This window comes from Aptenodytes patagonicus, chromosome 7, assembly GCF_965638725.1.
Source record: "Aptenodytes patagonicus chromosome 7, bAptPat1.pri.cur, whole genome shotgun sequence".
In the NCBI taxonomy this organism is placed as follows: Eukaryota; Metazoa; Chordata; class Aves; order Sphenisciformes; family Spheniscidae; genus Aptenodytes; species Aptenodytes patagonicus.
This window is the reverse complement of record NC_134955.1, coordinates 11,384,832-11,411,554: the sequence shown is the minus strand read 5'-3', so window position 1 is coordinate 11,411,554 and position 26,723 is coordinate 11,384,832. Positions and strand designations below refer to the sequence as shown.

The 26,723-nt window shown below is 40.1% G+C and overlaps 1 protein-coding gene across 11 annotated transcripts in view; it reads left to right on the top strand.

Annotated features, from left to right (window-relative positions):
• The window catches only part of MICAL2 (microtubule associated monooxygenase, calponin and LIM domain containing 2), a 159,983-nt gene that overhangs the window by 38,459 nt on the left and 94,801 nt on the right, over nt 1-26,723 (top strand). For all 11 annotated transcript variants that reach the window (XM_076343970.1, XM_076343967.1, XM_076343966.1 and 8 more), the window contains one exon: nt 9,256-9,611. In XM_076343970.1, coding sequence (XP_076200085.1) covers nt 9,348-9,611 — 264 coding nt within the window. In that variant the 5' untranslated portion in view covers nt 9,256-9,347. The remainder of the gene's footprint in view (nt 1-9,255; nt 9,612-26,723) is intronic.

The following is a 26,723-nucleotide window of genomic DNA, read 5'->3' as shown; positions in this document are numbered from 1 at the left end:
TGTATTTGTCATCTCTCCTATTATTGGTTAATGATGTTCTGCCCTCAGAGGTTTGGTTTTTTTTTTTTTTTGAAGGGGATGCTTCCTAACATTTTATTCCCACTGTTATTTTTTTTTCTGATTGATTTCCCAAAAATAATGTTTCAAGATGTATTTTGTTGTTTGACTGAGGATTTTTCTGCAGCAGAAATGGATGATGTTTTCATAACTCTCTTGGAATCTTTATTTGGGTTTTTTATACTTTTTTTTTTTTCATCTTTTGGGAAGTCAAGGCTGAGAGAGGGTAGAAATTGTCCTGCACATTTTCTTCCAAAACGTACTGTTTCTACTCTCAGAAGCAGTGTCTTTTCTAGTCTATTCTGGTAACTATGGGTCCAGTTTACAAGGACAAAAAAAGAAAACAGATATAAAGCAATCCCAGTAGCTTGCTTTCTTTTTTGTCTTTTCATGTAAATGTTCCCTGGAGCAGAGTTAGGTGTTTAACCTAAATTTTCTGGTTTTCCACCACCCTCTGGCTGAGTTGTCTGGGTGCAGCTTCACAGTTTTCCACTGTTGCTCAGTAGCTGGTATTCAGTGGTGAATTGACATTACTCTAACCAAGGAACCTATCATTCACAACTCAAAACTGCCTTTTTTTTTTTTTTTTTTTTAATTCTTTTTCTTTAACTTATTTGTGGTTCCCATGGATTTCAGTGTGACTGATAACATTAATACCCCAATAAGCCGCAGGAAGTATTGTGTGCTAGCTCGCATTAAAAAAATTATAACAACGGAATGTGTTGATTCCTAAAAGCATGTGTGTGTACATATGAAAATATTGCCCAGAATGTTTTATTTCTTTGATGATTGGCAGTGTAATACTGTCTGTGTTTTCAGTGGATTAATCCTGGTTACTGTTCTGGAAGTTTGATGTCTACAGATGAGGGCAGCTCTGCCAAATGAGTTATTGTGGCCTGGAGCCCTCAGGGTCTTGCAGCCCTCGTGCTGACTGTTTCTTCTGCCTGTTCAGCTCTTGAGTTAATTGCCACAGCCCCAATAATGAGAGGGAAACATACTGGAGAGAAGACATAAAACCAAAGATTCACACTTGGAAAGACAATCTGAAACACACTATGGAGAGATTTTGGCATGTATTCTGTGAAAGCTAACACTGCTGCTCTTCTTTTTCTTCCCCCAAGACATATCCTGGGCAATTTGCTTCAGCCCAGCCATCATTTCATATTTTTGCTTCAAAAAACCCCAAACAAACATTTATTTGCTTTCTCACAGAAATCCTGAGGGGAAGCAAAAGACAGTCTTATTTTGGTAGCCACTGTTCTCTGGTCCCTCACTGCAAGGCACTTTCTGGTGTCTCCAGCTGTCTTTGGGCAGTTCTCAGTTTGAGTAGCAGCAGTGCTGGTCACCTTTCTCTGCTCCGTAGCCCCTCTGGGTCAAGAGTGGCCACAGTAAGGAGACAGGCTGTATCTGGTCATAGGGTGGCTCCCAGCTGGAGAGAGCAGGAAGGCACTGAGACTGGTGGACCCCTTTGCCCCGTGCTCCCTGCTGGAGGCCGTTACATGCCTAGAAATGTGGTGGCACCTCCTTGGGCACTGCCAGAGGCCTTGGCAGTCTTGTGTTGCTGTGTCAGTTCATAGCCTATCTTGCTGCCCCATCCTTCTGGATTATCCCTATTCTCAAAGTGTCGTGAACCAACATTATTTCCATGATTGCTGACTAAGAGAGTCTGCTTTTTCCTGGTTCATGCATTTGTTCTTTTTTCATGGTGTATTTACCTCCATAATTATGTCCCCATGCATACAAAAGGAAAGCTGTACTAGGGGAACCGCTGCTGCCAAATGTGGCTCAATTTTGTTGGTATAGCTGCATCTATACCAGGGATTTTGCTGACATAGCTCTGTCAGCTAGTGGGTATGCATTTTTTCATGCTCCTCACAGACACGGTTGTGCCATCTCAGTTTTCCCTGTGATCAGGGGGTGAGGAGCAGAGAGGAGGACACAGGGCTGTGAGAAGGAGTGGGATGTTGACGCTTCCACTGGTAGCTGGTCAGGAGTGGTGCTGGGAGCTCCCTCTCCATCATCCTCTCGTGTCGTCCACCCCTGCTCGATACGCCTGGCCTGCTGCCTCCCTGCTGCATGTGATTTCTGTAATGGTAAAGAGGATATTACTTGCTCTCTGAATTAGTCTGGCCCAATGTTGTAACATCCTATTGAAAATAGAAAATCTTGTGCTGATCAAAAAACAACCAACCCACTGCCTGTTCTGTGATTAACTTTTATATCTCAGCTGTTCCAGTCTGTGAACTTCAAATTCCTATAGTGTCACTATAGGAAAAGAAAAGCAGGATTTTTAAAGAGTTTAAAGTTTGTCCTTTTAACTGTTTTCACTGACAGTATTTTCGCAATGTCTTTCTAACTTAATTCACAGGTGCCTTTTCTTAAGAGGTACACTTGCTTGCTGGCTGATGTTATCCTTGTGGTGTACTTTTTTCCTTTGCTCTCACGATCCTAACCTAGGAAAACGTCAGCATAAACTTTCTACTGTTGTTTATATTGTATTTCTAATCTACTACAACAGAGCTGAAAAATGTTCTTTCTTGTAACCAGTCTAAACAAGAGTCAGGTTTTAAAATCTTGTTTATGCATAGCATTAATCCCTAATGACTGTGGCTAAATCATCTACACTTAGTTTTGAAGATGTAGACTATATGGAAACTTGGGACCTTGTAATAGAGCTTTTAACACCCCTGTTAGAAATAATAATTTTTAAATACTCACTGTAACCTGCACAGAATAATAATTGGGCTAGAGACATTTTTCCTCAAAACCATTGGACTTAAAAGTTTAGAGTTACAATTTCCAGTGGTATAGGTACAACACCATTACTTTAAAAAAAAAAAAAGAAAATTTCTTTATTTTAGAACTCATTCTTCAGAAATGCATCAGTATTCGTGATCAGTATTTCTGATGAGTAGTTTAAGTATATGCTGCATACAGATGCCTGGAAAACTATGTATGGTCATTCATTTGAAATACTTGTGCCTGTGCTTTGCAAAATGAGCATCTGGGGGTTTTAGTGATGCTCACGGGACAGGACTTCTCATGCAGGTGACAGAATGGTGTGAACCCTGTGATTGCCAGTTTTCTGTTCTGTGTTATCTGAAATCTGGGTTGCAAGAGTGGCCGTATGGCAAAGCTAGTGCAGCGTGGCTTGGGCCCTGCCAGCAGCTGTGGCAGGGCAGACGTTTGAGCCTTCCTCTCTGGGATTACGCATGTGGACCCTTGGGCAGCATCCCGTGCTTTACCCATGCCAACACTGTATGTTTGCATGAATGGAGACATATGCAAGCTGCTGGCTTATGTGGTTGATCTCATTTTACTTGTCAGTGTCTTAGTGTATTCCCACAGTAAAACTGGAAAGCTCAGACCAGTAACATCAAGAAACAAACTGGACTATTTTTAAAGCTTTCAACTTCAGAATGTGTGGAATGTGACTTAGTCTGTGTGGCAGATAAAATCCTACGGATAGGTCATTTTATTTTATGCTTCCTGTGAACATATCTAAAATATTCACTGCAAAGTGTTAGTGTACTTGTGCAAATGCTTCCAGCTATATTTTATTGTGGGATGATTCCAGATGTAGCAGGTTAAATCAGCACAGCAGCACTTGTTGGAAGGCTTATGTTTGAAATGTCTCATATAACTTCGGCAAAACAAGCTGATAGCGTGTACGGTAACCTTGTAAGTTCATAGGCACAGAGTGTCTCGGTAGGAACTGTTTTGAATTCCATACTTGGCCTGAAAAGTTATTTTGCAGGAGTTCTGTGGAAGTCAGCTTTTTATAAAAATACAGAAAAGTAATCTGGCTGTTTATAGAGACTGTTTGCGAGGCTTTGTTCAGAAGCAATTTCTGTTCATTGATGTTTCTGTTAGGATTGTGCATCTTAAGAAATGTGTTTTCTATTTGTCACCAATAGAAAACAAATATTTTAGGCAAATGTACTCTTGTGTTTTTTTAATTAGTTTTATAAGCAAAGCAAGGGAGAGCTTCAGTTGTTACCAGAATCACATTAATTTTTTTTTTCCTTTTATGTCAGTTCTAGGAAAACATGCAAAGAAACCAAACCACCAAAAAGCTATGTTTCCTCCAGATAGAAATATTTATATTTACAATGGTCACCATGAAAACAAAGTGCCTAATGTGAGTAGAAACTAAGTTGAAAAACCTAGAAGGTCCTGTAACACAGCCAGTCTTACTTGCATATTTCACTTATTGTAATGGTATTGAGACAATTTGTCAGGGAAGAGACAGCAGAAATACTTTAGTTTTTACTGATGATGAGGAAGGGCCAAAGTAAATGATTACTACAGATGCTACAGAATACAGTCTTTCATTTCTGTTGATGTTTCTAACCTTAAGCAAACAGTAAATGTATTGTATCCTGCATGCCAAACTGAAGTCTTAATAAAAGAATTTATTCTCGGTAAACATGGCAGAATTAGGGCTGTATTGAAAATGGAATCAAGATTAGTGGTATTGAAATGCGAGGAATTTAATTTTTTTCCAATCTCCTTGAGGAACATGTTCTCAAATATTAGAAACAGAGCATTAAGGGACTAGGGAAGGACTTAAGTGCTGCAAGTTTGAATTGAAGTTAGGGTTTTTCTCTCTCCAATGGGACAACTAAGCCAAAAAAAGGTTTTAATTTTTGAGTATACTACCTCAAAACACTGCTGACAAGCAATACACATGGTACTGCTGTCAAAAAATTTAAGTTATTTTCATTTAATGACTCCTGTATGTCAACTTTATTGCTTGCTGTATTATGCTGAAAGGCTTCGTGCGCAGACGTGAACCAGCTCCATACATCCATTTAACTAGTGATAATTAGTGGAATTACCCTGACAGTGGAGGCATTTTTCACTATTCTCAAAATCATCTGTAGTAACAGAGCTTGTTTCACTTACAGGAAATACCAGCCAAGACTGGAGGCGTTTGCTTTCATACATATACATCTGTACATGCACCATTGCTTTAATTTCTACTTTCTTTCTGTCCCTTTTGCACTGCTTTCCTTTAAGTTGTAATAAGATCTTCACTTTCTCCTTGGGTAGCCACCAGGCATGAACAGCACTTCTCAGATTTGCTCATCTGATGTTCCTGTTTGCCCCTGACTGGAGGCAGAAAGGAGGTTGGGCTAACTTATTACAGTAGAAGGGATCATCAAAATGCAACCCTTCTTCCCAGTGTCTGCCCTTTGTGTCTGGGAGCCCTCCAGAGACTGCTGTAATACCACGGGAAACCACGTGGAAAGCCAAATTCTTGTATGTGCTTAGTACATCATGCATGGGACCTAAAATGACGGTTCTTGTTAGCTGTGAACCTAACCCATGGATGCTTCAGTTCTGACTTAAAAGAACTGTTTGCCCAGACTATTTCCTGCTCTCTAATTCTCTTCCTTTCTGTGGCCCGGTTTTTTGTTGGGCTCTGTAGCACTTCAGTAAAGCTTCAAATAAACTTAGCTATATTTTTGGATTGTGCTTCCAGAGGAAGTTCAATGGTCACTTTGAAAAGCATAGTTTGCAGTTTCAGCATTAATACTCATCTTGATGTGACTTTTGGATCTATATTTCATCTCTAGAATGATCTATATGATGAAGGAAGAAAAAGGGTAAATGATAATACTCTAAGAACTCAAGTATTTCCCCAAACACTGGTTTGTTGTTTGGTTGTTTTTTTTTTTCCACTACAGGTAAGCAGTTTATGCATTGCCTCTTAAGTCTTTGAGACAGTTATAGAACAGGAAACTACAATTATGGTTAAGAATTACACCATTCAACTTCTTGTCCTTATTGCATTGTTTCTAGTGAGTTATGTACAATACTTCAGTGAAATATTGGTGACTCCTCAGAAAAAAATGCATGCTTTTCCATGAGCTGCATATACTTAGAACACCATCTTCTTTTCTGTCTGTCAACACAGTGTTCATGCCAAAAAAAAAAAAGAGAAAAAAGTGGTGTTTCCAGCAAGCCAGAAACCCCAGTAACCAGAGTCTCCTGTTTCATCCTGCCTTTCTGACCACAAAATGTGGCTTTTTTGGAGAACATGACCTCTGACACAGTGAGGAGAAATGCTTCACTGGTGAGCAAATGTCTCTGCGGAGATGCCACTCCACAGCTTTTCAGTGTGGACAAGATGGGAGTGTTTTGGAAGTTCATGAGGAGAAAATTTTGTGCCTCAAAAGAATAGCCTTAGTCCTAGCTTTGCAGTGTTGGAGGTGGGAAGTTTTAAGGCTGGGGAGTCCTGGCTATCCTTCACAGCTGCTCTCTTCCCCAGTGGAAAGGCAGAGGAAGCCCAGGCCTGCTGCGTGTGTGTGTGCGCATGCATGTGCAACACCTACTTCCACTGGTTTGCATCATGCTAAAAATGTTTTCCTCCCCTCCCCTTTGCCTGCAGTGACTCCTGCCAACCCTCTCTTCTGTCTTCTCCTCACCGTTATCAGCCCTGGCACATGCTGCTTTTCTTCTTTGGTTGGTTCAGATATGGCTCTAGTCTTTTAGCTTTTCTTCCCCGCCCCCTTCCTTGCTGGATGGAAACAGCTGAGGCTATAAAAATCTCCTCTCTGTGAGCAGAAAAAATATTAAATTAAAGAGCTTGTGATCAGACTCACTTACCAATTATGCCAGAGTTAACTTTTAAAGATATTTCTGTTATATGAACATAACAGTCTTGTGGTGAGCTAATGAAAACAATGGAGAGGAAGTATTGTTTTATAGCTATTATAGTCAGTCAAAGTCTTTGGTAGCACTGAGGCAGTAGCGATGTGAGTTTATAGCGATTAAGAAAACCTAATCTAGCTGCCACTCCCTTAGCTGAAATGTCCAAAGTGGAATGTTTCACTGACATTTTCCCACTCCCCAACAAGCTATTCATAATTATTTTGAGAGAAAAGAAAAATGCTTCGGCTTTTCTGTTATAAAATATCTCAGGCAGGTATGGAAGTTGGGTGAAGTAAGTGTTTATCCTTGATTTTAATTCTTTTTTTCAATGGGTCTTGAATCCTGGGGTGCCTGTATATCAAGCTGTTTAAGCCACATTGTAGCATCTTACACTGTGCTGTTGCTATCTTTAGTTGCCCTGTGCTGCCTTCCCTTTGTAATATCACTCGTGTAAAGCTTAAGCCCAGACATACATCAGCCTTTCTGCATGGCAGTCCCCTACCTTTCCCCTTCCCCTAGGAACTTCTGGATCTATTGGCCGGTTTTGGACTGACCCAAAAACTGCTGTGTAGCTCTGCGTTCCCAAAGCCGGGGCTGGTGAGGGTCATGCTGGGTCCCCCTTGCACCTGCTGGGACAGCCAAGGTGACCGGGCTCCCTCCTGCCAGCATGCAATTGTTGGAGGGGTTTGCTCATTAATCATTGAGGACTTGAACCTGGAAAGGTGCTGGATGTCCTCAACTCCTTTTGAGTCAATGGATGTTCATGGCACTCAGTTTCTTGAAAAATTAGACCTTCTGGAAGTCAAGGCATATAAAATGTTTGTGCTTTTACCTCACAAAGCCACAAAGCTCTTCAGAAAAGGGCATGGAGCGTACTATAAATGAAATATTCAGAGGGGAAAACAAAAATTTCCTGACTTATTCTTGGCACCAAATATTTAATCATGACATTTGGTCTAAGAAAATGTACAAACTCTCAACATTGCCTATTTATTTTACCCACAAACCAACAACAGACTGATGATGTACACACAAAGGTTATTTATTTTGAGCACAGCCAGGGAATGTGAGTATTTCAAATGCTTCCTTATATCTCCCCATGGGATCTCTTTAATAAGTTGCATAATATTTTTCTGTATTAGAGGACTGTAAGATAGACATGGTAGGTCTCTTCTTTATTTAAAAACACTGGTTATGTTTTCTTTTTTCTTCTTTGAAGGAAATGCAAGCAGAGAATGAATGGTTAAGTGAACAGTGTTAAATGAAAAAGCATAACTTCAAAGGCCTTTCTAACAATTTATTCTAAAACTATCAGCCAACAGATGATGTTCCAAGCAAAATAACTAATTATGTGGGAGGTTAGGCAAGCATTGATTTAGTTTTTGATTTCTTGGACTGGTAGATAATTCTTTAATAGCAAGAAAAAGAATGTATGACTTAAATCTCTTCTCAAGGGAAGAGATTTAAGTCCAGGTAGACCCTCTTCTGAGGACAAGTTTATACATAAACTGTAACAGTTTTCTTGGAGAATGTGAAAGCCACTTGGATGTTTTCTGTGGACCTTGGCTGACTCTAATAAGACGTTCCCCATTAGAGATTGAGAGCAAGGTTAAAGAAGGATAAGGGAGTGCCGCAATGAAAGTATTTTAGTTCTTGCAAACTTATGCTAACTTAGAATAGCATTGCTCTTACAGAATGGAAGGGTATTTATCTAGAACATGAGGCACAGTTTGACAGTGATCATGTTACTCGGAAAAGCCAATGGGGCTTAGTGGGCCAAACATCATTACTTTGTATCATCAGCATGTGACAAGGTAAGACTCCAAACACATAACTTTAGCATTTAACATGTGGAGATAAAATTCCTTTCTATGCACTAGAGCACCGAACCCTTTCTCATTTTGGCAAGAGAGTTAGAAAAAGGGGAGCTCTCTGTGGTTACTTGTTTTCTGTTTCTTCAGTTCTAATGTAACTTGTGATAATGTTTCTGCTTAGCCTGTTTTATGCATTTGCTTGTGGCAAGTGATTGTGCCAATTCTCAATTGCTCTGGCTAAGTTGCACTTTTGGCCCTAGCTTGTACAATGGGAGACAATTCCCTCAAGTAGTGTTGACTTTTGGCTGCAGGTTTCTAAGAATTCTTAAGACCAAAATGTTAACAGAGGTGTGCTTGCTGCGACATAAATTCTGCTTGGGAAAAGCATCTGGACATTTGGTTTTTCTTCATCTGTTATCTAGCACTTATCACTGAACAAAATTTAAAGAAGTCCTTGGGCTCTCAGTGAAGCTGGTTGTTTTTGAAGCAGTAGGCTTGAGTTTGTAGGGTGTTTATGACAGTCTCTGTGAAGTACATGTCACGACAGCACAAGTATGTTATGTTTACTTGTAACACTTACCTTGGATGCTACTACTAACTTTTTGTACCTGGTTATCCAGTCGCCATACGCTGTGTTTTTATGTTCATATTGGATATACAGTTTGTGTGTTTAACTTTGTTAGGCAGGCCCTGCTTTAACATGACCTGTGTTTGTCTTTTCTAGGAGTAACATGCTTGGAAATACTTGGTAGTATTGATCACCTGTACCCCAGCACAAGACCTCCAGCTTAATCCTTTTCAAACACATCTCAGAACATGGGGGAAAATGATGATGAAAAATACAGTCAAGCTGGCCAGATATTTGAAAACTTTGTACAAGCATCAACGTGCAAAGGTACCATTCAGGCCTTTAATATTCTCACTCGCCAACTTGAATTAGATCCTTCAGACAATAGAAACTTTTACACCAAACTGAAGTCAAGAGTGACCACGTGGAAGGCCAAAGCTTTGTGGAACAAGCTTGATAAAAGAGCAAGTCACAAAGAGTATAAACGTGGAAAATCTTGTGTGAACACTAAGGTAAGTAGAGAAGTTCAGTTTTGGATTTCATAGCTTAGAATCTTTTAAACTTGTTTTTCTGCAGAAGCAAGGTTTATATCATCACATGCAATGTGCTCATTCATGTAACCCTCCCTTTAATATACTTTTTGAAACTGGCTGATACAAACTGATTTTGACAAATTTTCAGGTTTTTTTGTTCTGCAAGTTTTGTGGAAACACACAGCATGTAAGAGTGGTCCTAAAAGCACCCTGCTTTACAATCTGCCTCAACTGTGGCAGAAAAGTTTTCTGCCCTCTTTAGATGTCTGTGTCAATCAGGCAAAAGATGTAAACTCATGAGGCAGTAGGCTTCATTCATTCCAGGCTTACAAGAACTACTTGCTTTATTAAACAGGGCTTTGCAAGGTGCAAATCATAGTATATTCAGCAGGCTCCTCATTTTGCTGCTTGGAGCATGCTGTAAGAGACCAGGGCTGGCTAAATGTTTTTCAACAGCAGTTCCTAAACTGTTCTCTGGAAAGTGCTGCTTGGAGGTCGGGGGAACTGTCTTTGTCACCTAGCAATTGGCTCTAGTTGCTAAACAACAGCAAAAGAAAATCCTGCGCTATTTAAGCATTTAAATACTTTCCTGTAACTGCTTTTTCACAAGCACAATGTGAATAATTGCTATGTGGTAGTTACTGAAGGAGATGGTCTGCTTGGTTGTGGAAAGGACAGGAAATGATCCTCTCTTCAGCAGAGCATGCGATACCATATTTTGATGGAGAGAACCACTGAACGCTGGTATAAATCTTGTTGATAAAACTGTACAGAATACTCTAGTTCATGCCACTTGTTCCATCTGTTACAGAATATCTTTAATAGCTTTGTCTCAGAGCAATTCACTTATTTACTGCCAAGTGATAGCTAAAAGTTGCCCCAAGAAGGGTAAGTTTTAAGAAGGTACTTGACTGTATAGAGGTAGAACAGAGAGGAAGAGCATACTGGGGAGTAACTAGACACCAAACTATGGAGGACATTTTCATTAAAACTGTCACTGCAGTGTTATTTTATGGACTCAGTAGACAGGCAATGTTGAAGGTCTCTTTCTTCTTGTTTGCATCATTGCATTGAAACTTCTCAAAAGCGCCAGGGAGAAGGACACCATGTTACCTTCGGTCCATATAGAGGCTTCTGTTTTTATTTATTCATTTTTAATAAGCTCCTAATGATTATTAAATTTTTCTAAGGTAATAAATGTCCTTACTACAGTTTTCTTTAGAAAATGAAGAGTGCTATTACAGCTATTTGTACTGCTTTCCTGACAGCCTCTGTTTTTCTCCTTTCCTTTTTCTCTTCGTTTCCCTTTTTGACCTATGCTTCCTTCCTCCCTTTTGTTCTTTTGAAAAGGCCTTGAGCATCTGTCATTGAGCATCTTTGTGATGAAAACAGACAGGAAAGGGAAGGAATGAGAAAGTGTCTGATGATTAACAAATTATAGGAGATATTCCACATACGCCTCACCTACACATACAGTCCCGGGTCCAAATTTCCATGATTAGCTTGAGGAAGTATTTGCAACACAAAAAAGCAGTTTTAAGACCTATGTGAAATATAAAAATGAAGTCCTCCTCTCTCAAGTGTGACATTACAAAGCCAAGGCCTGGTTCTGCAAAGTTCTTAAGCAAAGTAATTATTTTTTATATATGGTGAGAAGACTCATGGAAATTGGTTGGTATATAAAATACAACTTGTGTAACGCTTTACAAGGTTGCCAAGCAGAAGGCTAATCAACACCTTCTGCAGTGTTGAAAGTACGGTTATTACTGCTCTTTAACAGTAAAGATTTATTTTTAGTGGCATGGTGTAAATATTTGCAGAAATTAATGGACATATCTATAATGCACATATGATCAAATTGCAAATGAATATAGAATGTCTGTATATGAACAATGTGTGTATAGATGTTCTGTGAAATACTTGTAGATGTTCATTATGAACCTGGACCATGCCCAGACTTGCACTTCACTGTCATCACTGATTTAACGAGAGAAACATGAATCTTCAGATTGCTGCAAATGAAGAGAAGTAACCACAGTCTGTGGGCTCTGTGGGGATATCTCACAAACATTCCTCACACGTGAATCACAGTCTGCTGTGAAAGCCTATCTATGCAACGTGAATGAGAGGAGACATGTTGCAAGAAGACGGCGGACTCCCTGATCATTGCGGTGGTGTACTCTGACAGCCCCACTTACAGATAAGGAATTCTCAGAAATGCTGGCAGTCCAAACAAAATACCAGTGCAGAGAGATTAGGCTACAATATACATACCACGATTTTCCTTTGGTGCAACTGGTGATTTTAAGTTTCTGTCTGTCTTGCATTTTATGCCAGCTACCATTTTTTGTAGTGAAGCAGGCAAACAGGAGTTAGCAGGCTAAATCCTTACAGCGGTGCCCAGCGCTAACCTCTGGAGTTGCTTGGGGACTGGTTGAAGTAGATCAGCCTGCAGTAAAAATCTTACTTGTTAAAGCAGGATCACAAAATGAGCCTAGTAGATTTTTGCAATTGCAGTTCTGTAAACAGAGCCAAGGTTGCTAGTAGGCATCATTTTAAAAAAATATGACTTGAAGGCTTTATATGAGATTGTGGCCATGAGCTCTGTAGCTGAGTCTGCAGCTCACAGTTCTTCTCAGATACAGCTTTGCAATCTGTTTGGCTTCTTGCAATCTTCTCAATCTTTGGAGGAGATAAAAGAGATAAAACACAATCGGGATCTAAACTACTCATGGTCTCTTTTTTTTTCCTTTTTTTTTTTTTTACACAAACTGAGAACCTGCTGCCTCACCCAAAAACTGTTCATTTTTTTGCACAGTATTTAAGAGCTGAATGCTGTACTTGTTGATTTTTGTGCTTATAAAGTCTTCAGCCACACTTAAGTTACTCATTAGAATATACACAAGTTTTATACATGTAGAGCATTGCACTCCAACTAAATAACAATAATCCTGTGCCTTAACTGCTCTTGAAGAGCATTGCCAAATATGGCTTTCAGAGTTTCTACAATGATATGATTTTAAGCTGGATGAATAAAATCAGTTGAACAATTTTCAAGAAGTTCAAACCCACTGCTATTTCAGAGTTGCCTTACTGTGGACTTTATTTTCCTTTTAATTCTTGGTTTTGTTTTTTTTTTTTTCTTCTACAAAAGTGCTGCAGAAAGACATGCACAAAATTGGGGCAGAAACAAACTTTTTTTGAAACTGTAGGAGTCCACCTGTATGTATGTTAAATCTGTATCAAACATACACTTCCTTCCATCACAAACTTGTAAAATGGGAATGTGTACTGCTCAGAATAGCTGTTTCTGGAGCTGGCATCTGCACAGTTCACTAGTATTAATCAGAGAGAGACAGAAGTCTGTCCTAAGTAGCCAAAATTCTAGAAGTCATACTGTGATTTTTGCAAATACGTCTAGAAAAAGAGCACAACTTTATTGTCCTGGCAAAGTTTCTCTCTCATTTTCATCTTTTACTAATCAATGCAGAGTAGCATGCTTGGAATCTGTAATGATTATTTGTTTCTTCATGGTATGAAATGTAGCTAGACAACTGAAGAACGTTAAAGGTTTAACATATGTTGTTCACCATGCTAGCAGCTTGAATGTCTCTCTAAATTTTTGAACATGCAAAACATAATACGATGATGAACAAGAATTCATCCAGCTAGTTGCAGAGTGTATTCAATAGCCTTTTTAAGACATATGTGAGTGTTCTCTAAACATTTATTTGAACCTCTCTGTATGGAGTAAATTCTTTACTTGATTTACTGGCAGTTTACCTGTGTAAATGATGCAGATATGTGCATGCACATCTAAATGAGGCTCCCACTGATGTTTGAGCTCTGTATGTATATGTATCAGAGGGCAGGACCTGGCTCATGCCATGCACCTGAAATTCTGGTGCTCCCATGACTTGTAGATTCATGCTTGAGGAAAGCAGAGATCGCTGCACATGAAAACATCCCAGACTTACTCTCAAGGGAGGTGTTGATTCTCTAAAGCGTGCAAATGTGGTGTTGTCTTCACCCTCAAACATGTGTGCTGTTTTTTTAAAACACGTGCTCATACTTGAGGAGAACTAAAGAAACTGATAAAGTGCTAATATGTAATCATCATCTGCCTTGGTAGACGCTAGCATTTCTCTCTGGATATACCCAGTTTCAGATGATGGTGTTGCGCGTTGTGGGGAGGGCAGCGGCAAATTCCTGTGCACAGCTTTGGTCTTCTGAGCATTGTCTCTATTGTAGACCCCACCTTGGGCACGGTTCCTGGGCAGAGGACTTGTACAGTCTGAGCAGTGGTTTTGATGCCTAACTGGACAAGATTAGCATAAAGCAAGTAAATAAAATTGAGCTAAGAAGTTTTGAGTGCTGTGTATATAAATACATACATATGTGCATTTGTAGGTGTATGTGTGTATATGTTATATAGATCCCTGAAAAAAAAATGAAATGATCTTGAACTCAGTCCCTGTTGGCCTCTCGTTTCCTTGTTCCTGGCCTTTCAAAGCTTGTTTTGTAATAGATTAGGTTCCCTTCCAGAAACTCCTGTGGGGAAACTTATTGCAAGAGAATGACTCTAAAATTATTTATGACCACATTGCCAGGGCTTGCGTAAAATGCAGTAGCTCTTTTCAGTAGCGTCATATGCTGTCAGTCCTACCCGGACTCGGTGGCATTGGCATCTCTGCTGTAGGGAGGGCTCCCCGGGCTCCCCTGGTGGGGTGCTGCTTTAGCTGAGGCAGCATAACAGAGAGCATGTGGCTTGAGGGGGGATGGGAGCGGAGGGGAGTCGGGGGCCAGGGTGTGAGTCAGCTGAAGAGGAGCCCTGGGTCAGAAATGGGGATGGAGGTTTTGTGATTGAGTCAGCGCTGGCTGTGAGCCTCGTCTCCCTGTACTAACCACATTGGTGTACCTGCGAATGATAAAACAGGACGGTCTTTATCTGCCAAACCCCTTCCACTCCTTTTCGTATTGTCTCCCTTTCCAAAGACTGTCAAATGAATGCTTTGGGAGTTAATAAAACCTACTTTGCCTGGTGCTCTCCTTCCCGCAGAGTTGAGAAAGGGAGAGGTGCTGCCATGTTATGTAGCCGTAGGGTAATCAGCAGGATAAGGAGTGGATACCAGGTCTCTCTCCTTGTTATTAGGTAGAAATTTGCTTCCTACCAGTCCTCAGTTGTTTACAAACATCCTAATCTGCAGTCCTGCCCCTCATAGTAAATGAGGCAAGTTGGTTTCTAGATGTCTTCTCCCCTCTCTCCACCTTCCTCTGTAGTGCTAGACAAATACTTGTCTTTTAATTAAGCAAATCATCCAGCATGTATAAACCTGCTGGTATTGTGGCTAAATTTCCTCCTGAAGCGCTAGCATTTGTTGATCCTTCAGAGGCAACTTGGATGTTCAGCCAGGTTTCTCCCGTGCTGTATATACTGGTACAGAAGCCAGTGAGTTTGTGTGTTCAAGTGTCGTGATTGATTGTGTCCCTCGAGACAAATATTTGTTTTTTTTAAGAAAGTAATTGAATTGTCAGATGAAAGAAGGGAATGCCAGTTGTGCTCCAACTCAAAAATATCCTTATTATAATGAAAACTTTAACCTGTTTATCCTATAAATAGCGAATATCCAGATGGCACATCCCTTCTGCTGGACATACTAATCTCTTCAAAATAATAATTGAAATGGGGAGATTTCCAAACATGATAATCTAGGTTTATAATGAACGCACCAAACTTATCTTAGATGTATTAGATAGCATTGCTAATTCTCTTATTGTAATAAAAATGCATTCCTGTGAAGGTCATAAAGCTTGAAACTAGAAGTTGAGTACCATATTTATAGGAAGTTTAATGAATGAAAGGTTGTGACTTTTCATAAAAAGACATTCAGCTGCTTTTTTTTTTTTTTTTAATTCCAAACACACAGTGCTTGGATGGCAGAATCCAGAACCTATTGAGGTGTTGGGGGTATTAAGGGCCACGTATTCTACTGACATTTTAAGTGGCATCTAGGTGTGTTTGGTACACTTGAAAGACAAGCTGTTTATTTTGGTATCTATGCTTCTTTGCTTTTGCCTTTTAGGACAGGGCACCTGAAGCCTTTCACTGGATTTCCATTGTGAACTTATTTTTAAAAATTTTAATAAGTAACTTTTACAGAGTTATTTCAAAGTAGTAGAAGATATGTGACTAATGGGAGTGAGTGGTAAGGAAGATTTGTTTGAGACGAGGGGAGAAGCAGCAAATCACCTATGAACATGCAGTGAAACCACAGTTGCTGAACATTGTCTATGCATTCATTTCTGTAAAGATTTTTAGAGATGGTATGGGGAGAAGCTCGGGTGATGACAGAACACACAGCAGACAGGCTTCTTTGAAAACAAAACAAAGCATTTGACTCTGAGCTGTGTTTTAAACTGAGATTGGGCCAAATTACGTCAGGAAAAGCAAATGTTTGGCATGTGATTTGGTAACAAAATCACTTTATTTTTATTATCCTACAGACATTTCCACAAACACACAATTTTTCAGATTTATCAGTCATGAAAAGCAATGAAGCCCGGCCAAAGTAACATAATCAGACAGCCTAAATAAGATTTTTTTCAGGCATTGGGGAATTTTAAAATTTTTGGCTTGCAAGATAACAGTAGCTTTACATCAGTACTTTAACAGCACTGTGCTGTTTCTCTGTCCCTTGCTTAATGGCTTTGCAAGTAATCGACTGAAGGGAACTGTCCCACCCTGACCTGGTTTCCTAGATATTTTATAAAGATTCCCACAGGGAGTGACACCCAGTTACTTTCACACAAAACACTACTATTGTCACCACAAGTGGCTTAATTAAATTTGAATGAAACAAAAGGTTACGACAGGGCATGTTGCTGTAACTGTGGCTTTATAATGCTTTTGGGTTTGGCTGTGTGAAGCAGCCAGGCTGTGTGTCCATCCACCAGGCAGAGTGATGTGTGCCGGGCAAGGGGTGCTTTCGCTTGGCCTCCGGCGCACAGCCTGTGCCGACGCTTTGCTCAGGTCAGGCCTTTCTCCTGGCTCCAGAGAGACCTCGACAGTGCTAGATGTGGTTGTTACGGGTTTGTTGTTAGCTACGTTTCCAGCTTCGCTTTGGTAATGTTTGTGTACTGATAAGTGAGGAAATACATAACTTTTGCTACCAAGAAGTGATTAAACACTTGGCTGCTAAAAAACAGATTTCAGACAATAAGGCAATTTCCTGTCTCCTACAGTTCAGGTCATTCCCGAAGTTCCCATGTCTGTCCTGAGAACAGGGGTTTTGGGGATGTGGTTGCTCTCTTTCCTCTTTCTGCTGACAAATCTAATTCTACATTATTTTCTGTTTTAGGCATTTGTGCAGATTGCTTTTAATACACTTTCGGTAGAATGTAAAATACCACAGTTCTAAGAGATGCTGTATAAGAAGTGAAAATGTAAAATATTTTAGTAGAAGCTGATTGTTTTAAGCAAATAATAGAATTTCTATTTGTATTTTCTCTCTAAAAAGCCTTAGCCTTTGAGTTGTGGTCAAAAAAAAAAAAGTTTAACTGGGATCTATTGTCATGACAAAGTAGAAATTCCCCTTTAATGCCCTTGAAATTGGGTTCATTTGCCTTACTTTCTCTGCTACAGTGTTTAAAGGTGGATTATTTTGTGTCAGTCAGTTCTCAAAATTCCCACATTCCCTAACATGTCTACATTTATGCACAAAATCTGTTTGTGTCTGCAAACAGACAGGTTTCTGCAAACTAAGGTAGACACCTGTTTGCCATTTCAGGTCTCTAGGATATTTGTGTCTTAACCTGTATATCTGAGGAAAAGTGCTTATTGAAAAATAATCTGAGATTATATCATAATGTGACATTATAGTTTTCTAACTCTTCAGTCCTTTAACCTTTTCCTCAGGTAGGGAATGTTTGGGTGGGTTTAAGCTGTATTTTGGAACAAACCTGGTGGGGGGGAGAACCACATATTTCTGTGGTGAAAAAGCCTTTGCAATGGAGAGCTGTTGTCCTGGCAGCTGGCCACGTTTTGCTTCAAATCTTCCAGAACTGTGAGTCTGACGGGCACTCAGATGGGCCTTGGTTTCATTCTGGGTCCTGGGTGATGGCAGAGAGGACAAGCGTTACATCATTTCAGCTAACAGAAGAGCTATACTTCACATTGACAGAAGTTTTAAATTAGAAATACATGAAAGCTGTGGGCCTATTATACTAACCGCCTGGGAGATGAGGGATGAAGCGGTAATGGTGACATCTTGCATTGTGAATGCTACAGCCAGATACAGGTATCTTCCTCCTTTACGAAGAAGTTGGCCCAGCATGTCTGAGGGAAGCAGAAGTTGCAATTCTGACTGACCCTCACAGAGCCCTTGCTTTAACAAGCAAACTTGTGAATATGGTTTACGTTAAATTATGTCACATGGGCAGCTAGAGAACTGTACTTACAGTGGTGCTAGCTAGCAATAGTTTGCTGCCAGACTGGGGAAGTGCATTAATCGATGATTCCTGTTGTAGGCTGGTACTTGTCGTACTTATTAAAAATTTGGCTGCTGGATTGAGGAGGTGCAGATGTAACCAGACTGGAATGAGCTGTAACTGCTTTGAAACGCAGGATTAGAATCTTAAAAAATCTTGAAAAGTTGAAGAAATGGTCTGAGATCAAGAGGATAAAATTTCTAAAAGCTACTAGAAAATTATGACCCTTCTAATGAAGGAGTGCAACACCCAGAGAAAATTGGGAATATGCTGCAGAAAATGATCTGGTGCTTCTAATGGACCACGCACCAAGCCATAGGGTGTCATGCTGACCCAAGGGGAGCTGATCCTGGGAGCCTGCGGTGTGTTGGGGACTGGGGTGGTTTCCTTCTCATCTAGTTGGTGCAGGTGAAACCCCAGCTAAAATATTTTGCCCAGTTTGGACCATGTGTTATAGGCAAGAGGCAGATAAACTAGAGCAAGTCCAGAGCAGACCAGCAAGAATGGTCAGAGCTTTAGAGAATGTGACCTGTAGGAGAGGCTTAAATACCTTCACCTAATCTACCTTAGGGAAGACCCAAAGAGGAATGCTACATAGTTACCTGGAGCATAACCAGAACTGTTATTCATTTCACCTTCTCTCTAATAGTCTGTCTAACACTGCTAGATCAAATTCTGATCAGTTTTTCAAAGTTTGCATTTTGCCTTGGACATATGCTGCTCCTGTTTCAGCCCTGAAGAACAGCTTGTGTTTCCCAAGGTTGTGTCTGTTTCTGCTTAAGAAACAAACCGAGATACTGCCTTGCTTGTCTTGCACCACACTCTGGATTTGTTCATTTGACTGATACTAACTTAAAAGGAACCATGTGGTTATGCCACACTTAGAATTAGTCTTGTGTTGCTTACTTCCTCTGCCCCTTTGAATGAGTTACAAGAGCAGCTGTAAAAGGACCTGCGCAACAGCAAATACTCCTCTCTGTGATTGGTGTCCACCTCCCCATCCTGCCTGTACTCTCTGCCGTCCTCACTGGATTTACAATTCAGATAAAACGACTGCCCCAGGGTAAATTGCAGCTCAGATTAGAAAACATTGCAAAAGATGGCAGTGAGCTTCCTGCCATGGACTACACACCCAGATCATTAATAACAAGTTATGCTGATCAGCAAGTGCTCAGTGGAAGGCAGAGGCATTTCTCTCAGATTTTTTTTTTTTTCCTTTTTCTCTGGTTGGTTTGTTTTTTAGCGAGGTAGGAAATAATTGCATATGGTAGGAAGCCTTTCCTGACAGGTGAGGGCTGTTGTGACCGGTGGGGCTGCCTCTGGGTCTGCTCGCTGCCTGCCTGACCGGCGGTGGGGCTGCAAGGGCTGGGCCGGCAGCTCTATCTCCTGCTTGGCTGTAGGCATCTGGGGTAGGAAGTTCACTGCCTGTCAGCCCAGATACAGCCCTGATAGTGGCCGAACAAGCGCAGCCGGTGTTGTTCAGGCAGGTGCCTCTGAATTTCACCCTGGTTGGAATGTGAAAACAGAGTCATTAATACGTGGCCATGTAAATAAACACTGATCTTCTACATATGTTTCTCTGTCTTCTGTTGTGTTGGATGTTGGTGTAAAAGAGACTGTTACACCTTGTGATGTGCAATTTGCTGCCAAATTTTGTCTTCAACTCTCTGCCCTTCTCTTTGAAGCATGCTCCTTTTCATATTTGTTCACCTTTTTTTTATTTACTTTTATTTTTCAAGACTCTCCCTTTCAATAATAAGGGCTGTTATGCACCTTCTTTGTTTTCAGCCAAAAGGTTTTGGAAATAAGAACTAGAAGTGCTGAAATCTATTTTTTGCTGTGTGATATGCTGCCAGCAGCCTGGTTTGTTGGTTCTTTATGAGAGCTGTTAACTTTCCCTGCTGTCAGAAATCTTCCTAAAAAATGTTGCGCTAAAGATACAGTTTTCTAATTCTAGTTGTTTGAACTGTTCAAGTCCATCTTGCTTGTTGACACTATCGAATGCCATATTGCTAAGACGTGCTGGTTGGTCAATTATTAGCGTTTTCAAATTGTAAATAAAAATGTAAAAAGTAAAAGCATTGTCTACCTATGGTAAACTGGTATGTGCAAGTGACCAGTTAAATAAACTGGGGAAAAAAATCAGGTTATCACTCTTTGGAGCTGCATTTGACTTTACTAGTTAAGTGGCTGTGAATGCTAGCACTGGAAAATGCAATAGCTTTGAAGATTGCATGATGAGCTGGAAGAAAATAGACCCCAGGAGCCCAGAATTGCTGCCTTCTTGTACAGCATTGCATTTTGAGTTCAGGTATAGCTGCCATACGCTACTGTACAGTCATTCTGCTTAGGAAAGTTAGAAATGATGGGCTTAAATGATTCAGCTCTTTAAAAATAAATAAATAATAATTTAAAAATCTGGATTCTGACTCAGACCTGATGGCTAGTTCTGTATGAGCTCATTTACCCAGTACTGACTTCTAAAAGCCAAGTCTTAATTGGGTGTTGGTTAATAATTTACCTAATATAAAAATGTACTTTAGAACATATTTTAAAATATTCTGTGAAATGACCTTGAAATAACTTGACTCACCACTTACTTTAAAAAGCCAGTTTCTAAGCAGAAGCTTAGCTGATTTATTTGATTGTTGTAATTGTTGTTGTTTAGCTAAAAATTTTAGGTTCAGCGTAGTATTTCATCTCTGTAGACAGACCAGGCTGTAGCAACAGTGCTATTTTTTTTTATTAAAGCGTATTACCAACTTCTTCCTGTAGTTGTTGACCAACTTATCTGCATGCTTTGGATGCCATAAAGCATGAGAAATCCCTTCCTCTGGGTCTGTAGACAAGTCGTCTACTGGCTGGTCAGCCCCAGACCCTGAAACCATGTAGAGGATTAATTATTTTCTTGCAATAGCAATCTTACGAGTGTCACTACTTGCAAGGCTCCCAAGACTTGTGGCTTGGTCTCAGCTTAGACTAAGCTGTGCTCGGAGGTGAGGCTCTTGGTGCCTTTGTTTCTTCATCTCTGTTCAGCAGTTCTCTGTTTCTGGATGAATTGTTTTGTTTCATGGTTTTATTTTGGGTTTTTTTTGCTAAGTTTTTAAGGATAGCCTTAAAGCATTATCTCAGTAGGACAGGCATAAGCCTACAAAAAAAAAAAAGCAAGGTACTTAATGCTGCCAACCATATTCATGACTGGGATAGTCAGGCAACATTCTTTCTGCAAGGTTTATCTCGTTTTCATTTTGATTGTTTAAGCAACTGGCCAAAAAAAAGAAAAGAAACCAATCTCTTCTGGGTTTTGGGTGTGGGTTTTTTTTTTTTCCCTGTTTTGATTACAATGAAAGACAGATAAGAAAACAGCAAATATGCTCTTAATTCCAAAGGATGTTAGAGGGTTTATTTTGTGCTTTATTTGAGGAGATTTTTGGATTAAAGCACTTGCCTGATTTCTGGTGGATAATCTGTTTATTAAAAATAGTATAACATTTTTTGTCAGATGATGTGCCAGTGTTCTTCAGATAACTGTAACTGTGGTGCAGGGAAACTGAAAGTTTCTAGAGATACTTTTCTGTATTATGTCTACCAACTGCAATTTTTAAAAATTTATTTATGTAAATTGTTATAAAAGCTCTGAGATCACGTCAACATGTTTAAATATGACCAATGCCGCCTGAGAGAGCTCTTCAGAAAAGCTCCAAATAACAAAGTCCTGACAGCTTTGGTGCATCAACGAAGGAACTCTTGACCTTCTAGCACACTGAATGCCTACAGCCTTTCTTTAATGTGTTGCATAGCAGACCATAAGTTTCAGATGTCTTTCATACCGTTGTTTTAATTTCAAACTATGGAAAGGTTTTTATACGCAAATCTATTATTAGTACATATATCCGAGAGACAGAGAGGATGGACAAGTGTGTCCAAATTCATCCAGGAAAAATGAAGGCACGTGGTTTTTTCCATGCAGAAGCTTATCTTCCAAAAAAGAGAAAAAAATCCCAGTAAAGATGAGCCAAATGAATGGAATAAATGTACTAATGTTTCACTTCTGGCATTTTGACCCAATAAAACAGGAGGGCAATAAAGATAGATCCTCTGATCCCTGGATTGTGCTGTATCCAGCTGCAAGCGCAGCAACTGCAGGGTGCAGTGCTGGGGAAAGAGCTCTGTCCAAAATCAGCCTGGATTAGGTAGCCTCAAATCCATGTTACAGTCTTTTAAGAAGAAAAATAGCAATGTCTTCATTTTTGCCAACTGCTGATAGGGGTGCTTTTGGTAGGAGATGACAAAACTGCATATTTCTGAGGTGCTCAGCTGGGGGTACAAAGGGTAAAATACTGGTAGGATGGAAAGCAGAAGTGGACTTGTCGTGTTGCACTTCCCGCACTGGAACAGGGCTTTGTTGCTGCGGTTGGTTGGCAATTAGGGATGCGTGAGCCTCGCTGTTCCCAGCTGCCTTTGCACTTCCCCAACAGTGGTATTTATGTGGTGTTCACTCTCCAAAAATGTCCATTAAGCAAGATCCAGCTAGTCTTAATAATATTTTAAGGTAGATTTTGGAACTATCTGTAGTGCATTTAAGTAGTGTTCACATAACCCTTTGGAGAGTTAGGACCTCTCATTAAAATGCATTTAACTGAATATTATTTTTGTCAAATGAAACATTTTTTAACCTTACTAATTTTATAAGGAGCTCATAAAACAGTATAATACAGGAAAATATGCTTTTAAAGATTACTTAATTTTGTAGGGCAAGTTTAATTAGCTCCTATACCTTCTCCTCCCCCTTAATGTGATGGAAGAATATTTTTTTTGTTTTTTTCCTTTTAATATTTGCATGTAGTATAGATCTGTTAACCACAGAAATTTTGGGTATATGTTTCAGTATCTGGCCTCTTTCTAAAAATGAAGAAAAGAATTCTTGTTTTAGGTTGGCACTGTCCCTTTTCTATATATGTAGGTAGTCAAATGGACACCTTCCAAATCATTGTCATATTTAGCTACAGTTATCATCACTGTTCTTGACAGGGTCATGTTCTGTTGCCTTTTAGTAAAACCAGTTGTATAGGTATGGCAGCGTTCAATAAGCCAGGCAACGAGTACAAGCATCTCGTGCAACGCAGGGCATGTTACTGTCAAGAGAGTGCTATACTTGCATAGCTCTAATGTGTCTGGTAACCAAGCTATCTTACAGCGACACATCCTTCATTGGTGCCAGTGGCTGGGCTGGTTTGTAGAAAAGGAGATGACAAGCACTTTGTATGGGGGTCTTCGTCTAGAGAAGCAGTGAGTGCCTGAATAGGGTCGCTGAGTTTAGGGGAGCAACCATATATTGGAGTGCTTTGGTAGACCAGGGCCGTAGCAAGACTAGGCTCGCATCTTAGATTGACAAAACACGTCATGCCTATTGTGAGCTTAACCTTTTTTCTTGTTTTTTTTTTTTGGTTGGTGTTTTTTTTTTAATAAAGCTTTAGCTCTTGACATTTTTAACATTGTCTGAAGTGGCATATGGAATTTTATTTTTCAGTGACTTCAGTTATAATGCTTCAAACTTTAAAAACTATATTGACTATTCAGTGGATTCAGGGTACATTTGACTGCAGCGTTGTATCCAGTGGCTGTCAATGAATTTATGTGATAAAATCTGAGACTACAAATGTGAGATGAACTGTAAGTCAGGAATGTCCTACTGAGCAGTCCTAATTTTGCCAGAAGCATTTTCATGTCTAGTAAAGGGGATGAAGTGAAAAGCGTTGTGGTGGAGAGAGCTTTCCGCTGCAGCTTCTGGTAGCTGTCTGCCTTAGCTGCTTATGCAGCTGTTTCTCTTTGGAGCCTTTCCAGAGAAACAGTCATTGCTGATCCAGAAAATGTGTTGTTTCATTACATTTCGTGCCTATCTCGCATTGCATCACATTTAGCTCTATCACGAATAAACACTTGCCCAAATCCATGTAGGACGTAATCCTGTGGAGTCAGTCAAATTAATTCTTGGTGCATCCCTGTCGCTTTGGATGTTGTATGAAGGCCAGGGCTGGTGTGAAGTCCCAGATCCAGTGACTACGGAAATGAACACACCTGAGGCCCAGAGCAAACGATGGAAGAGGGTTTGCCATGGAAGGGCAAAGCATTCTGTCCCTCTGCATCCTGCAGGCTGTCTGGGCGCGGGCAGAGCCTCCTATCACTGCGTGGGGAGGCCCACAGCTGCTGGGGGCACCTGCAGTACCAGGCAGCGGCTTTGAAGTGCGTGGGGAAAGCCACCTCTTGGTGCTCGTTTCTACAGCATGATCCATTCCTATAGGTTTTGATTTCCAATTGGTGATTTGGATAAATATTACATATAAGCTAAAGGAAGCTAAATAATTTAGGCAGATGGTTTTCACTATTTTTTCACTAGTATACATGTGCATTTCCACTGAAGAGTAGAAGTGGTGCTTCTGATTTGGCATGCCCTCGGACAACAAAGGGTGCCTCTGTGTCTATCCAGTTGCTGTTGAGCTGGAGTCTAAAATTACTCTCCTCTTTTTCACCTCCAAAACAACCGAAAGGCAGAAATGAGAAAACCTTGAATTCCTGGAGTGATTGTAGCTTCTGTCTTCATCCCAAGAACATGGGGGGGGGTGGATCATAATTGAATACACTTTTATTTTCCAGGACTAATTTAATGGTTTGGTACCTTGGGCAGGAGAAGAGTGAGGGATTTAGAGTTGGATGATAACAGTGTAATGCATTGAGCTACAATGGGATTTGTCTATTCTTAACTGTGCAAAGAGATGCTGTTCGGTTGCATCCCCTGCCCACATGCTACTACCAACTCGTAGATCCCTTGACTGTGAGCATGTAAATGCCGAGAGCTGGTTTTTTACATTTTTCAAGGTAAATGAGTAGATTCTGCCTTTCAATTATTAAAGTGGATGAGATTTTTGTGACTAGGTCATTGTGGAGTGTTATTCTGTTTTTTGTTAAACACAGTGCTTGTATTCTTGCTCTCTCCCTCCTTTCTCTCAAAACCTCAGTTGTTTCGGTAAGCTTACTTTACTGTGTGAAAACCAGTGGAGGCGTTCTGCAAATTCTCAGCTGTTAAATTGCATGTGGTTTTTCCAGATTGGGATATAGGTGCTTGGATTCACAGGCTGCAGATTTAATAGTGAGGGATGGGAGGGGTTGCAAGAGACCTCTGCTTCACATCCCTCTCTCCGTTTCCTCTCCTTCTATTTTGTAAGTCATATATTTGTACATTCTGTATGGGAGATCATATCGAAAACCTGCGCCTGGCACAAAAGTCATTCTGCTTTTGGAGAGGTAACTTGTGCTGCCATGTAGCTCAGCACTAAGTGCTCTTACTCAGTGTAGAAACACCTTCTGGAGATTTTCAAGGCATTGCTGTTCTTAAACATACTAACAGAGAGAAAGTAGCATTTCTTGCAGTCAGTTTGACCTTTGAGTAGAATCAAGCTTATGAGACTTACCAAATGCTGTGTATGTTTATATTATTACAAGTGAAACTTTCTGATATCTTTTAATTGTACCGGGAAAAAAATACATGACATTTCTGCTCTATTTCAGTCTGAAGATAAGTCATGCAATGAGTAAAATGTGCTTGGTTATAGTGTGGGACAAGATTTATACAGAAACAAATAGTTATCTTTTAAGGAAAAGTACAGTACTTTTTAACAGTACTGTAGAAACGTAGTATTTACTCAGCAGCTTAAGTAGTCAACTTTTATAAAATATCCATGGGCTTATTAGTGTTTTATTTTGAAGTACAAAAATTTCCATCCTTGACTTACTTTTTATAATTTTAAACTGAAATAGTCCTGAGTTTGTCACTAGGTAACTATTATTGGCCTATAAACTCGCATTAGTCCTCTTCAATGGGAATTTTATAACTGGTATTCTAAAAATGCTCTTGCAGAAGTTTAACTCAAACCAGTGTGTCTATTTACTTACGATAATTTATATCATAACTTTAAACTTTTCATTGTTGCATTTATTCTAATCGGTAATTAGTATCGTTCATATTGAGGACATTTGCAAGAAGAATAGATGAATTTAGCTCGCATAAAATTCTCATGAAAAATACTCACGGTGACCATTACTGTTAGGAGTTCGTGTTTATGGGCACTCTCTTCGGTACTGCCAGTTACTGCGTAGCTGGAGTTCGGTGCAGGAAATTTGATGCATGTAACTTTACCTGGTCCTGCTGCTGACGAGGTGATGGAGCACAGGTGTGCCCCTGCGGGGCAGGCCACTGTCTGGGTGTGTGCAGGGTGTTCACGGTGCCCAGCTTTTCTCCCCTTGGCTGGGGAACTCGTGGGCGCAGCACTGGGCTGCGGTGAGGGGCAGGGCCAGGGAACGATCAGGTTGGAGTCCTTGTCATGGCTTCCTTTCTCAGTGTGTGCATGTCCTCTTCTAGAGGACGTGTGCTCAATATTTCAAGCATTTGTAAGATCTTTGGATGAAATATGTGCAAAGATAAATTATTTTCATAAAGGATAAAGGAGGAAACTTGGCATTTTAAAATCACATGCTTTAATTTGCCACATGAATGCGTAACTGTGTTGTTTTCTCCCTCCTCATTTATTCTTTCTGTACTTTTGCCTG